We start from the raw sequence: 14,510 nt of genomic DNA, 5'->3' as shown, positions 1-14,510 counted from the left end.
CTGATATTTCCGTGCGTGAGCATCTCCTACCTCTCGGTGCTGGCATTTTATTTGCCGGCGGACTCCGGCGAGAAGATTGCCCTTTGCATCAACATACTTCTCTCGCAGACAATGTTCTTCCTCCTCATATCCGAGATCATACCGTCGACGTCGCTCGCTCTACCTTTACTAGGCAAATACCTATTGTTCACCATGATCCTCGTGGGCCTCTCGGTCGTCGTGACAATCGTCATTCTAAACGTTCACTACCGTAAGCCAAGCACACACAGAATGGCGCCGTGGGTCCGGAGCGTCTTCATTAGGCGCTTGCCGAAGCTCCTGTGGATGCGCGTACCCGAAGATCTCCTAGACGACCTGGCGGCCCATAAGATCTACGGACGAAACAAGGGGACTCAACGACAGGGTGACAGGGTCCAGCAGATCAAAACACCGAGTAAATTTAGCGCGGCGGTCGCCGCGGCCGTGCAGCAGTCCTCGTCACTCCTATCGTCCCCAGAGTCCGTCAGAGGTCAGGGCTGCAACGGACTGCAGCACACAACTTCGGTACACAATCGCTTCCTCGGATACAATGGATTGCCGAGCCTCGTGTCGGGTCTCGATGAATCTATGAGCGACCTCGCCATTCGTAAGAAGTATCCGTTCGAGCTCGAGAAAGCACTGCATAACGTCATGTTTATCCAGCATCACATACAACGCCAAGACGAGTTTAATGCGGTTGGTATAAATGAGCTTTTTCTACTCTACTCTTAGTACTTGACTTTCACTTACCGCGCCCAATTACTTTCTAACTCAGGCCTGAGCTCATGCATTTTTATCGGCTTGCCTACTAAATCCATCCCAATTTTTCCATCAACTTCTTAAGTAATTATATATGTTACAAGAACAAAACATTCAAATTCATTCTTATTTAACGCAGAAATTTTATGGCTTTTAGCACTTTGCTAAATGTATTTTTCAAACATCAATTCAGCGATAATAATAATCAATATTTATTATAACGGCCACTATTATAAGTCCATTGCGATGCATCAAATAGTGCATTAAAATTCAGGGGAGTGAAATTGTTTTTAGAATGAACTATAATTTTAAGCGAATAATTTATAAATATAAGCCTTACAAGACAATACACAATGATTCATAGCGGGTAATAACAATTCATGTAGAACAATAGTGCATAATTCAACTTTAATTATGCTGGCATACTCATGATATATACTCATCTGAATAATGCGTTTAGAACATTGAAATTGGTAAAAGCTAATTACGTTCATCCGTATCTATTATAAATTATTTAAGTTTTATTTTCTTTAATAAAACTCCCGAAACTACGGAACTATTGCACTAAAGTCTTAATAAGTCTCACTAAGTCTCGCTTAGATTAATTACCTTTTTAAGCATGTGAAACATGCAAAACAAGTTCTAAATGATCATTCATGGAACTTGACACGGTAATAGGTCGTAGTACATAATATGATGCGCTTATAAAGTACAACATTATAATAATAGTTAGTAATATATAACTCTTAAATAAGTCCGATATAATAGCACGTATTTAAAGAACTTTAAATATCATGGGTTATATAATTTAACAAATTTCGTTGTTTTTTAAAAGGAAAAACTATCATAAATTCTGAAATATGTATATATTTCATAATTATCTTCGTTTGAACAAAATGTATTAATGCAAATATATTCATTGAAACTCTAAATACTACGATTTTAGTGCTTAAGCATTAAGGTAAATGAAGATTAAATCTTACCCGTTCGAAATATTTACTAAATAATACAATATGTCGAATGAAATTCATGTTATTCCAAAATCGTACGGACGGGGTGCAGCCTCGATCGATTATAATATTTTATTAAACCTTTGATTAAAATTTAACTGAAATTATTTTTATTATTAAAAAATTTATTATTTAAAGATATAATTAAAGAGATAACCACTGACTACATTGGCAATTTTAAATTGATTAATTTAGGAAGTATGTATTATAGAAAAAGTAATAATTGAAATACTAATCTTTAATATTATTCATTACTATTAAAGGAAAATGAATGTTGATATTGATTTTCCAATTATTAATATAGAATACGGAATAAAGATTGTCTGGCTTTAGTTGAAAGTTTTATTTTGTTTTTAATTAGTTTTTGAATAATTGTACCAATAAGTTTGTCAAAAAAACTAAACATTTTTTTTTTTTTTTTTTTTTTTGATAAATAATCAGTTTATGTTTTGCATACGAAAATTATCACAAACATATACAAAATTTGAGCAAATTTTACAAAAACTCTAAAAACGATCAAAATTTTACTTGCCACGATCGATTAACTTATTATATATCTATATATAAATAAACTATTTTACAAATATTTTATAAATTTTATATTATATAAAAATTAATTAAAGAATAAGCAATAAAATTGTTTATTATTCATATAATAATATTATTAATGCGAATAAAATACTTGATAATATTTGTTGGTAGGAAAATAAAATACGCAAGTCCCTTAAAGGAATGGCAATTAATAATTAAGGAAATTTTAATGGCAGGAGGACCAAGACTGGGGCTTCGTTGCAATGGTATTAGATCGGCTCTTCCTCTGGATCTTTGCCATCGCTTCTCTGGTCGGGACATTCACGATTCTCTGTGAAGCTCCGGCGCTCTACGACGACACTAAGCCTATCGACATGGAATTATCCTTGGTTGCGCGGCAAATGTTCCTGCCAAACAATCAACTTGACAATTTGATACAGCATTAGAAGGATTTTCTCAACTACCCCACTCCTCCTAATCCACATGATCCCTCCTACTTTCGAATTGATTTTGAATTTTATTTAGTTTGGCGTAAGCTTCGTGTACATTTAATTAACAAACCAACAATAGTTGTATGACTCGTAGAAAAATAATTGCATTATTGATCTCAAATTAAAGCTGCCGATATGCACGAAAAGACTTTATTGTACCTTAATTGATACGCTTACCGTTTGGTATGTGACTATTAACATTTACAATATATATATATATATATATATATATATATATATATACCATAATACAATCGATTGTTGAAAATCCCGACTTCATGAAATTGAAAGTTCAGTTTTAAAATATTGAGATGAATATTCGAACAATTTGTCAAGATTACTTAAAGGCGTTTAAGCATTGTCTATTCAATCAATATTCAAACTATGTACATAAGCATTTTTTACAAAAGTTTATTAGCTCTTTTAGTCACGAACCTTTTCACATTCATACTATATCAAGGAAACTATATAATGCATTAATGATTGGAAAACCAATGTTATTCAATATTATTAAAGAATATTTCAGAAAAAGATTTTTAAGATAAATCTATTAGTTTGCGTATTGTTAAAATTAAAATTTAAGTTCTTAATAAATTTATCCATAATTACGTTAATATATTGTACATAAATGTTTCAAAGATTTTGTAAATCTATCTTGAGCGAATTTAATAAATATGTACCTTTTAGTAAATGATTATTATTTAAAAATATCGTCAGAAACAGTTGTTATTTACCATTACCGGTAATCTAAACAATCAATTACTAATTTTAATAGTTAAAGGAAAGTTAAATTACTATGTCCTCGTAGTTTTCCATTAATAATACTACCTTCGATATTGTATTCTACGACGATGATATAATTAACAAATTAAATAAAAATATTAATTAACAATAAATCACATCTAATACTATCAGAAATTCCAATCAAGTGAAGTTTATCGACATAGATTCGAATATACGACCGCCTCATAGAGGTATCAAAGGAAAATTGACACACATCCGAACAAGGACAACGATGACGATGACTCGACGACGATGGCTCGTCCTCACACACGAGTATCTTTATTATTGCAGAAATTGCTACAATAGAAATATTCTGCTCGATAAATTACGATTACTAATAATTTTCTTACGAGTATGCAGAACGTGGTGAGCAAATACTGAGTTCTATGAGCGAAGTCCTCCCAGGAATTTGTGATCCAAATTGAAGCTAAATTTATCATATGTCTACACATGATTTTACTCTTCTTCTTTTTCAACTACCACCTGAAAAAGAATTCTCACTGAAAAAACAAAAATAATATGAATATTTCTACAATATTATAATATTAAGAAACAATTAAGTTATCCGAATAACAATTTTGATCATTTATTGTTTATTACGAAAACAGTCTATGTAACAATAATTACAAAAATTTTATTACTAAAGCTTTATATAAATGATAAACAAAAAATATTAAATTATTTTAGCACGTAATGTGATGTCACACAAAATGTAACATAGAGAATTTATATTCTAATATTTTAATTAAGCAATGAAAATATTAATAACGATAAAAGAAATTTTTTCTTTGTGACATTTAGCTACTTGACAAAATATATTAATACTTAATACACATAAAAATTACAAATGAAAATTTAAATAACTATAAATAAAAAGAATGATTTTTTATTGAAAAAAAAATATGAGCTTCCTTACATTTGCGACACTAACATCCCAAATTTCCAATATAATTATTTTTCTAACGTTCTTCTTCTATCTTTTATAACGGATTCTTAATCGCTGTACAGACTTTTAAACTTCAATACAGACATAAAATTATACAATATTTAAAGTTCAATATTTTAAAAATATAAATGAAAATTCTTTAATAAATTTTAATTACACATTGTAAAATAAAACTGCATTTATATATTAATTTTACATAACTATTTATGTGTCGATACTTTGCTATTGCTTATTATTTAAGCTATTGACATTATGGCTTACAACAATTAAACATTATTTTTTTTTCTAAATTGTCTCTATTTAATTCTATTAAATAACTTCTTTTCAATTAATTAATTGAAATTGGACTGATAATTTAATATTATAGAAAATTTATATTATTAAAATGTGGAACTTGTACAGAAGCTTTGAAATATAGTAATACATGAAAACCTATAATACAGATTTATAAAATTAAAAAAAAAATGTTTCATAAAATATAAAACAACAATAACAACTAAGCATTAATATACTTAAGAAAACAATCAGTAACACTAATAGACCAACAATACTTAATTATTTTGATTCAATACCTATAATTTTTAATTAGGCTGAAATATTTTATACTACATTTTTAATATCTTAATATATAAATTAAGCAATAGCTTAAAAATGTATTTACACCTAATAAAATTTTAAAATAATATTCTTAGAAAATCATTGTAATAGTATTTAATAATAATATATAAATGAACACAATAAAAGAGAAGCAAAAATTCTTAATAGAAATATAGCCATTCTATGCATATAATAAACTATTCGATATTGTTTTATCGTGCATTTAAATACATATAAATTTAAAATTCCAACTGGAAGTGTAAAATACAATCGTAAGGATTCATGGCGAAAAATGAATATGCACCTTTTATTATTAAATAATGATTCAATTATTTTTATTATAATTATATAGACAACACATTTTCAATATAAAAAATTTCAGATTTATAACTACATAATAAAACGTACGCTGAAATGCAGCGATGAGCTCTACTCATCATTACCTCACGAAATTACCATTATAAAATTATTATTATTATAATAAATGTACAATTAAAATTATTAATCGTGTTTAATGTTGTAAAAAAAATCTCCGAAAAAAAAATCTTGAATTATTCATTTTTATTTCATGAAAAATTACCGCATAAAGTTATTCTTTTCTTCAGTTCATTCTTTCAATTTGAGCGAGAAAGATCTCCTTAACAGTATTTTTAGCTGACGAAGGTTCATCTGTTAAAAATATACGTAAATAATCGACATGTTTTCCACAATTATTCAGTTAGTCACTTACAATATCTATTACGGTACTTGGCAATTGAGCAGTTCAATCTGATAATATCTTAACAACACATTACTGAAGAAATCTAGTGTTAATGCGAAATTGATAGCTGCTTATTGTGAAACAAAATACTGATGAGATAGTTGTATATCCCTATTTTAGCAGCGATTAGGAAATGAAAATATGAGAAAATACAAAATGATTAACTCTCTTGGAATGATATAAAAGTTTGATATACAGATAACGAAGAAGAGCTAAAAAAAAAAGGTATAATAGTAGGAAGTACAATGGAAATTGAGTTGCCTTATTCTGAACTAATTACAGCTAAAGCTCGATCGCAGTGAATTAAAAAAAATTACAATGAATCGGTCCAAGATGAATCAAATCAGGTCCAAGATGATTTCTTCGTACGTTTTAAGACTTTGAGTATATATGGACCAGTAGCGTACTCTCTTTGAGGTACATCATCGCACACTTAAACTCAATCACGTGGAAAAGTCGGAAAAGTCAATCAGCCCTTCCACGTACCTATGAACGCTTTACAATTTGGACAAACATGGTGAACGCTCAAAAAGGCGTTTAGACAGTAGGGTAAACACGAACAGAAACAGCACCTGGTAACATTAAATGATGATGTAAGATTTTACGTATGTATAATAATAATAATAATAATAATAATAATAATAATAATAATAATAATCTTAAGCCTATGAAAATGTTGATGATATTTCTTTTAAGCACCTCAATAAGTTATATTCCATGGGTATGAAAATTTTATTATTGTTTTAGAAACTTAATTTTGAACTGAATCTTCAATTCGATTATAATTGTGAATTGTTAATTGTAAATGATAAGATAATTTTTGTACGTGTGCATTGAGAATGAATTTGTCTAAATCTGTATAAAATACTAAGTGTGTAAAGAGAGGAATTGAGATCATTAAAATGTTAATCGTATTATACGCGATTATCAAAGTTAATCTTATAAAAATTTTATGTTTGAACATATTTTCTAATAAGAGCTAACAATAGCCAATTGTTTGTTTGGCATATAATCATAATAAAATACTACATTTTACAAGCATTACCATAATAAATTCGTAATTTTTAATAAGGAATGTTTGTTGAGCCTGCGAGTCTCAAAAGCACACTATAAAATATCACTGCAAGAGTTACTTATAAATGCTAATGTGATAAAAGTCGATAACATCAACGTACCCAGCCATACAGAGGAGAACACAGCATAAATGAGCAATCGGCTGGTGTTCCGACACCGTGTTCGTTTTAACATCCGCGTGACAGGAGGGACAGGTTATTTTGACTGAATTAGATGCCAATAAGGGGGTCACATGCTCATTGGTAACTCGCACCTCCAGCGGCTGTGTTGCATTTGTCCTTTGCTGTCTCGTAACCAGTATTTGTGTTGTTGGTGCCAGAACTTTAATGAAACATTTTTCTTTTATGACATATACGATACCGAGTATCAGATTAAATTTCATTTGGTCAGCAACTTAAAATATAACAGTTTACGGCTACACAACGCGTAAAGTAGCTCTCAACCCAATTATGTAGCACATACGGGCACGTCTCTTAAAACTCGAATTCTACCCAAACATTTCTTACGTTATTCTGCTTCGCTACCCTCTCCCCTTATTACTTATTATCAAATAAATGTTCGATAAACGCGTAGAACGCTCAAATCTACCTACCGGATGTTATCACTACTCGCCCGAGGCAAAGTCCGAGTCCACGAATTTGGTAAGACCGCAAGTAGTGCATAAAATAATAAAAAGCGTATTACTTGGGGTGGGCATGGGCATCGAATTATCTGCAATTGGATAGGGCGGCGCTCTAGGTGCGTCTAGAATTGTGGTTATCGTCGGTACCGTCGGCAAGCCAATGGCCTCTTCGTATGAGGGGGGTGCCGAAGGCAATGGACCTGTCACTGTCATCCCACTGGACGAGCTTCTCATTTGTCCTTTATTCATTTTGCGCCTCTTTCACATACACTTCTCCTCCTGAAATCATATGTAAAAAATGCAAAATTTCAACACATCTAATGTATTATCGAGTTTTATGAAGTCTTAGTTAAACTAAACAGTCACAAGCGATCGCACGTAATTTATGGAGAAAATTTGCAAAATGTTTTGTGGCGGGCAATACAAAATTTTCTAAAATTTTCTAAAATTTTTCATGACTTTATAATGAGAATATTAGATATAATTTTATTCCCTTTCTTTTACTAAACATATTTTTATCTTCGAAACACATGGGATACGTAATTTTTACCTCTTCTTCTCTGTACAAAAAAACCTTCCATAAACATGCTGCCCTATAAAATATATAATCCACTTGTACGTGCATGCGCATACGTTTTAATCTCAATAATAAAATGTAAATGTTTAAAATAAAAGTGTAAAAATTTTACTGTTGATAAAATTTGGAAATTTCGTATTTCACGGAATTATCATTAAAATTTAAGATACAAAATTAACTAAAATTAAAAAACAGTTAACTGAAAATATTGATATACATTTAATTTCATAAATACTTAAGAATGAAAGACAATATATTTTCCATTTATCTTTTTTTAATTTGTTTTATGCTCAATATTTATTACGTATTTATGAAAAGTAAACATACTAATCATTTCGTAGCAGCAGCAACAACAACAACACGATGACGATAACGATAACGATAAAGATAATAGTAGTGATGATGATAATGCTAGTAGTAATAGTAGTAGTAGTAGTAGTAGTAGTAGTAGTAGTAGTAGTAGTAGTAGTAGTAGTATGGTAGTAGGATAATGATAATAAAATTAATTGTGTAAAACACTTTAACAAATGTTGACATAAATCAGCGAAAAAGACGGAAAAATACATGTAATTGTCTAACAATCTATAAAAGCAAAATGCTTTAGCACGATCGTTACGACTAAGCATACACAAGGGAGCACTACTGCTATAACAAATGGAATCCCTCGATGTCCAATTGAGCGATTGTTTAAGCGATTAGCACTGCCAGCACTTGAGATGCTGCGGCCACTATATAATATGCAAAATTCCAAGATCTTTTTACAACGAAATATTTGAATATTCGACGACGAAAATAATTAATGTATTTTATGTAATCGATACCATCGAAGTAATAAGTATTTGAGCAAAACATTCATTTATCGATGACCGTCAAGCTAATGTAAGACAAATTTTCAAAAAATATATTTTAATCTAACATCATATTGTACGTATAATTCTTAAAGAAACAAAATCAATTTTATTGCTTTATCTGGCAAAAATTGTTTGCTTATTACTTATATAAGTATGTAGCTCGCCAAAAAGTATATCACGTAAAGATATTCAATTCTTATATTCTTCAATTTTTAATCACAATCTTATTTACTAAAATATTGACTTGCTCCCATAGTTATATATAATACAATTTAAACATTTCACTAAAAACAATTTGCTAATGAAAACAATCTTTGATTGAAGTATCATTATAATGGCAGATAATAATTTAGTAAAAAATCAATAATCAATAATATTGAATTTATTTCACAAGTTATTGCATTGGATTTAATAAAAGGTAATAAATGTTTTAAAATACTATATGAACAATTGTGTCGAAAACTTTTAAAACTGAATTTCTGTTCAAGAATATATATAGAGGAAATTCATCGATCCTATTATAGATGAAGTATGAAATACTTTCAAATACATTGCACTCTATAAAAAAAAAAAAAAAAAAAAAAAAAAAAAAAAAAACATAAATTTCTTTTAGAATTAGTTGTATAACAGAATTTCGATAGAAATTTATAAACAAGTATAAAAGAAATAAATTCAATATTAAAAAAAATCAATATTATAATATTTATCATAATGAATCATTAATAAATTAATAAATTATTTTGAATTTGTATTTAATCTTTGACTATAAATGATTTTCATTTGAATTTGTGCAAAATGCACTTTACAAAAAATGTAAAACAAACGCGAAACTGTGATTTGTTACGAAAAAATATGAATTCTAAAATCCATATTCAAATTTGAAATTCTTACTTTTCCTATCGTACCTGTCGCAAACATTATTATTCATTACCTCGATTGCAAAAAAATTTGTTATCCAATGAATTCTTAAGATAAATAATTTTTCAATATAAAAATAAATCTCGCTTAAATGAATAATGAAAAATAACTTCAATATTTTCTTTTTCAACTTGACATATTCAATATTGCGTAATGATAAATAATGTAATACAATAATGAAAAAAATTTTTCAGCATGAAAATGATTTATCTAAATGATTTTAAGCATTGCTTAGTTATCACAATGAGAATTTTAAGTAAATAGTAAAAGAAAAATTACAAATTACAGTAATACGTCTCATGCTCTTACGAAGCAATATCAACCTTTTCAATAACTAATAACCGAGTTCCAATGAAACGAGGAATCTATAGATATATGCAAAATTTAATTATCTTTACTTTTTCAGTATTTTTATTACAAAGTATAGCTTATTATATTGATTTTTTAAAAAGACGATAGTATCATACAGTTTCCTTTCCATGTTGCAAAGCTGAGAATGTTGAATTTTAACGAAGGCAATATTTTAAGTAATATCCACCATCGCAATATCACTACATAAGAGTTCTTTAAAAAATATAAGCAGCATGTAGATTCGGAATTTCGATTAAACCGAGGCATTTATTTGACTCGATATATTCTTATAGTCTCGTTACAATAAATTGCATGATGATAATGAAATTCGCGTACTTGGTAATTATACTTTAGTATTTTACGAAGCGAATAAATATACTTTTTAAAGCTTCAGACCGTTTATAGAAGTACCATATTCGCTCAGCAGATTACAACAGTATAAAATGAACGAAAAAATAAATACTTTCTCCGATGAAAAAAAAATAAAAAAAAAAAATAATAAAAAAAAACAAAGCAACTTGACTAGCTACTCAGGATCACCTAATATTTAAGATTAGAAATATTTGTAAATAGTCGTTGATAAGTGAGTGTAAAATTTACATAAGAATATAGATGAGAATTTTTAATTATGATACGCGAAGACACCATAATTGATAGATTTCCACGTGTCGTCTCCAGAATTTCTACAAGTGAAAGTTGAGACAAGAGTTAAGTAACTTAAGAATTCTGGTCATTCTCATACATGTAGAAAGTACTGTACAACGTCATTATTGATCTTATCCATAACTAATTACCGCTACGGATATTCAGGTTTCGATTAAAAATACGATCCATCTTGAAAACATAAGCTACTGATCGTGAAATAAAAAAACTGTCAACTTGCCAAGGCTGATCAGGCAGTCATTCGGATATCACGAAATCAATTAACAAGCAGTTTGATATTATTCAGGCTAAGTACTGCACGCATACAAGTAGATAGTTTTCGGTCATATATTTGACTTATCGTGTGACTTTTCCATCACCTATCATTAATTCTGACAATATTAAATGTCACATTGTCGTAAAAAAAATCCATCTATTTACCCTTCCCCTGCCCACAGCTGTTTCTTCTCTCACACGCACACGCACACTCTCTCTCTCTCTCTCTCTCTCTCTCTCTCAGTCTTATATATATATATATATATATATATATATATATATATTAATGCAACTACGTCACTACTTGGTGAGCTGCAATAGACAATTGAATGATCGCGCTAACAAATTCCATTTACTCCAAGAAGTGAGCGATTTATCGATAACTTTTTGCATGTATGCCAACTAGCCAGAATACTCAGCTATTTACTTTCAGTACTGTAAAAAATGAATTTTAGCTTTGCATAAGATCTCTATAAATAGCGTATACTAGGCTCAATATTAAATTCCTCACTTTTTCAAAAACTCGGCGCCTACGCGTTGCTATTATCGTCGTTGTGCAATTACGCGTACAAATTTAATCATCGCTCAAAGATAATTCACTTAAATAGCATGATTGTTATAAGAAAAGAGAAAATAAAAAAGCGTCACTTCCTTTATTTACGACTTAGATAAAGATTCCATAAACAATTAATGCTCCGTGTACATTCTTTGTAGCTTGGAAGAGTCGAATCTCGCAGAGATTTTACTTTGCGAACAGAGGTTATGTTACCTAAAGGTCAATCGACCGTTCATTCTCTATCACATAACGTGCAATTTCAAAATTATTAAAAACTCGAAAAATTAGTAACAACGTTACTCCGAATAAACAGAAAAGATTATGCACGAGGGCAACAGTAAAGAATTGAGTGTTAATATAAACAGGAAAAGCATCGAGTCCGAGGGAATAATGTTGTAAGCGGCAAGTCCTTGGAAAGCTTAGGAAAAATGCTAATCAGCTACTCGACGACGTTTGGCACAAGAGCAATGAGCGCCGAGCCGACAGTACGCGATGAAGTAAAACTTGAAATTCTCGGCGATCCAAATTTTGCATTATTACGTCGCGTGTCGTCATTGCAGAATCTCGGTATGTCTATAGCTAGAGGGAGAGAGCGAGAAGAGGCAAGAGATAAAAGAGGAACAGGAATAGGAAAGCCCGCGCACTTCCTCCGCTTCGTTGCAATCATAGGGATCCCCAACTGCACTCTATCATCTCTCCTCTCTCAGCATATACAAATTCATGAAAATTCGTTATTACATCACACGTGCATCATCTATACTCCACCCAACTATAATACGCACTTACGAATTTGTGGGCTCGAAGCTGTGTCTTCCAACGACGAAGAAAAAACAAACTCGATTACGTACCTCCTTAGGGATCGTCTGACACTGCACTAACGAAACACCCAGTGACCGTAACGGGATGTATGAGTGTTCAATTATTTTGATGGCTATCGAAGACTTGATATAATAACTGAACTGAAGCCGATTATTAGTTAAAACTCTGACTCCGGCAGAGGAACACAAATGATGAAGACGTGAGAGCGAGTCAGCGAAATAGGCCCGAACAAATGCTTTCAGCGCTTTCAGGATATTAAATTACAGCGTATCCGACATCTTTCAGCATTTGTACGAAGCATATGCCCGTCGTGTCGGTAATATAGGCATCTAATTACCACGAATACACATTCCTCTAATAGAAATATTTACCGAGTATCGCCAACCCTCCGCCCCCGCCACGAGCAATCGCTACTTATAGCATTACACGTAACATTAAATATGCTAATTAAATAATTATTTCATTCATAATATTCCTTATAAATATATATATATATATATATATATATATATTAAAATATAACTATATGTGCTTATGTATATGAATATATATTTCATTACAGCGATTAAAAAATTAATAAATTTTCATATTTCCCCGATATTATTGTTATAATTATAAATACAATATAAGATTTATCATTACGATTGTAGTTGTTCCAACAGAAAATTTTTGTTGAAACGAATCAAAGCTACTGGCGATAGAAACATAAATATTGATTCATGCAATTCGTCTATTCAAATAAGTTATAAAATATAAATTTTTTTTTGTATTTTTTTTTTTTTTTCTAAAATAATATCTCTACTGGTGTTTATACTTTATAATGACATGTGTCTCAATGCATTATGTATAAAACACGTTATTGACACTTCCTTATAACTTTTCGAATCTTGTAACAACGCTTAAAAAAAATTTAAAACAAAAACAAAAAATAATAAAAATGTAGAAATATGTAGAATATCTATAATAAGCATAAAACTTTTATTAAAGAATGCTTAGTTCATAAGATACGATTTTATACATATATTTGCTTCGATAATTTGTATATATTTTTAATTTCAAAATTTTTTTTTAATACAAAATAATATAGTTATTATAATACACGGTGGCATCCGTATTTAAAAATTGTTCCTATACAAATTATATAAATAATAAATCAAATTTTCATAAATTGAAAAACCAATTGACAATAATTATATAACAATAGTAAAAAAAAAAAAAAAAAAAGAAGAAAAAAAAAAGAAAAAAAAATCATCTGAGTTTAAAGTGGCAAATATTTGGCTTATTCAATAATAAATGGCCGATTTATTCATAAAAATATATTTAAAAATTATTTGTCCTATTTCTTATTACATTTAATATACACTTAATCTATATTTTGTCATATATCATAAGACATACGTAATGCTTATAATTTGAACTATCAATAAATTATTCTAATAATATAAATTACTTTTAAATCAAACACTTACATTTTTAATTCTCCATCTCGTGCCTTTAATATATATATATATATATATATATATATATATATATATATATATAAAAGATTATATTTGCAACGAACTTTATAATTAATTTATTAATTTATTATTATTATTAATTTATATTATTAATTGATTTGTTAAAATGAAAAAAAAAGTAGAAATTATTTTAACTGAATATTTTGTTATTCATGAAACTTGTATTTTCATCGTCGTTTGAATACTCTAAATCAACGAAAACATATTTAAAATAAAAATACAAAAAAAAAAAATTTTAATTAAATATATTTTTAAACGAGATAAAATTGAAGAAGAAAAAATAACAAGCTCTTTAAATTATGCAGCTATGCTAAATTTAAAAAATACCAGCACTAGCCAATTAGTACAATAATAAAAATGCATATACAAATTTATATAAAGTACTTTTTTAATAGATAAATTATTAAAA

General features: G+C 29.1%; 2 protein-coding genes across 2 annotated transcripts in view; one reads left to right on the top strand and one right to left on the bottom strand.

Moving 5' to 3' along the window:
* nAChRalpha2 (nicotinic acetylcholine receptor alpha2) overlaps window positions 1-2,840 on the top strand; it is a 4,295-nt gene extending 1,455 nt beyond the window's left edge. Inside the window, exons 6-7 of the mRNA XM_011500993.1 lie at window positions 7-714; window positions 2,555-2,840. Coding sequence (XP_011499295.1) covers window positions 7-714; window positions 2,555-2,764 — 918 coding nt within the window. The 3' untranslated portion in view covers window positions 2,765-2,840. The remainder of the gene's footprint in view (window positions 1-6; window positions 715-2,554) is intronic.
* Window positions 2,841-5,647: 2,807 nt separating this feature from the next.
* On the bottom strand, window positions 5,648-12,728 carry LOC105363164 (lipopolysaccharide-induced tumor necrosis factor-alpha factor homolog). The gene is made up of 4 exons (XM_011500783.1): window positions 12,611-12,728; window positions 7,654-7,867; window positions 7,071-7,290; window positions 5,648-6,467 (listed from the first exon to the last, which is right to left on the bottom strand). Exons 2-4 carry the CDS (start codon window positions 7,838-7,840, stop codon window positions 6,365-6,367), a joined length of 510 nt encoding a protein of 169 aa, XP_011499085.1. The 5' UTR covers window positions 7,841-7,867; window positions 12,611-12,728; the 3' UTR covers window positions 5,648-6,364.
* Window positions 12,729-14,510: the final 1,782 nt, after the last annotated feature.

Source organism: Ceratosolen solmsi, unplaced genomic scaffold (assembly GCF_000503995.2).
Source record: "Ceratosolen solmsi marchali unplaced genomic scaffold, CerSol_1.0 scaffold27, whole genome shotgun sequence".
NCBI lineage: Eukaryota > Metazoa > Arthropoda > Insecta > Hymenoptera > Agaonidae > Ceratosolen > Ceratosolen solmsi.
Note: the sequence above shows the minus strand (reverse complement) of the source record. Positions and strands in the feature narration are given on the sequence as shown.

What these genes read in the sequence shown, in the direction of transcription:
- LOC105363164 (XM_011500783.1), bottom strand. Translation starts at nt 7,840, where the DNA reads ATGAATAAAGGACAAATGAGAAGCTCGTCCAGTGGGATGACAGTGACA. An exon ending in GATGCCCATGCCCACCCCAA is followed by an intron (nt 7,291 to 7,653) that starts GTAATACGCTTT and finishes GTTTCATTAAAG; the next exon opens with TTCTGGCACCAACAACACAA. An exon ending in GTTCTCCTCTGTATGGCTGG is followed by an intron (nt 6,468 to 7,070) that starts GTACGTTGATGT and finishes TAATGTTACCAG; the next exon opens with GTGCTGTTTCTGTTCGTGTT.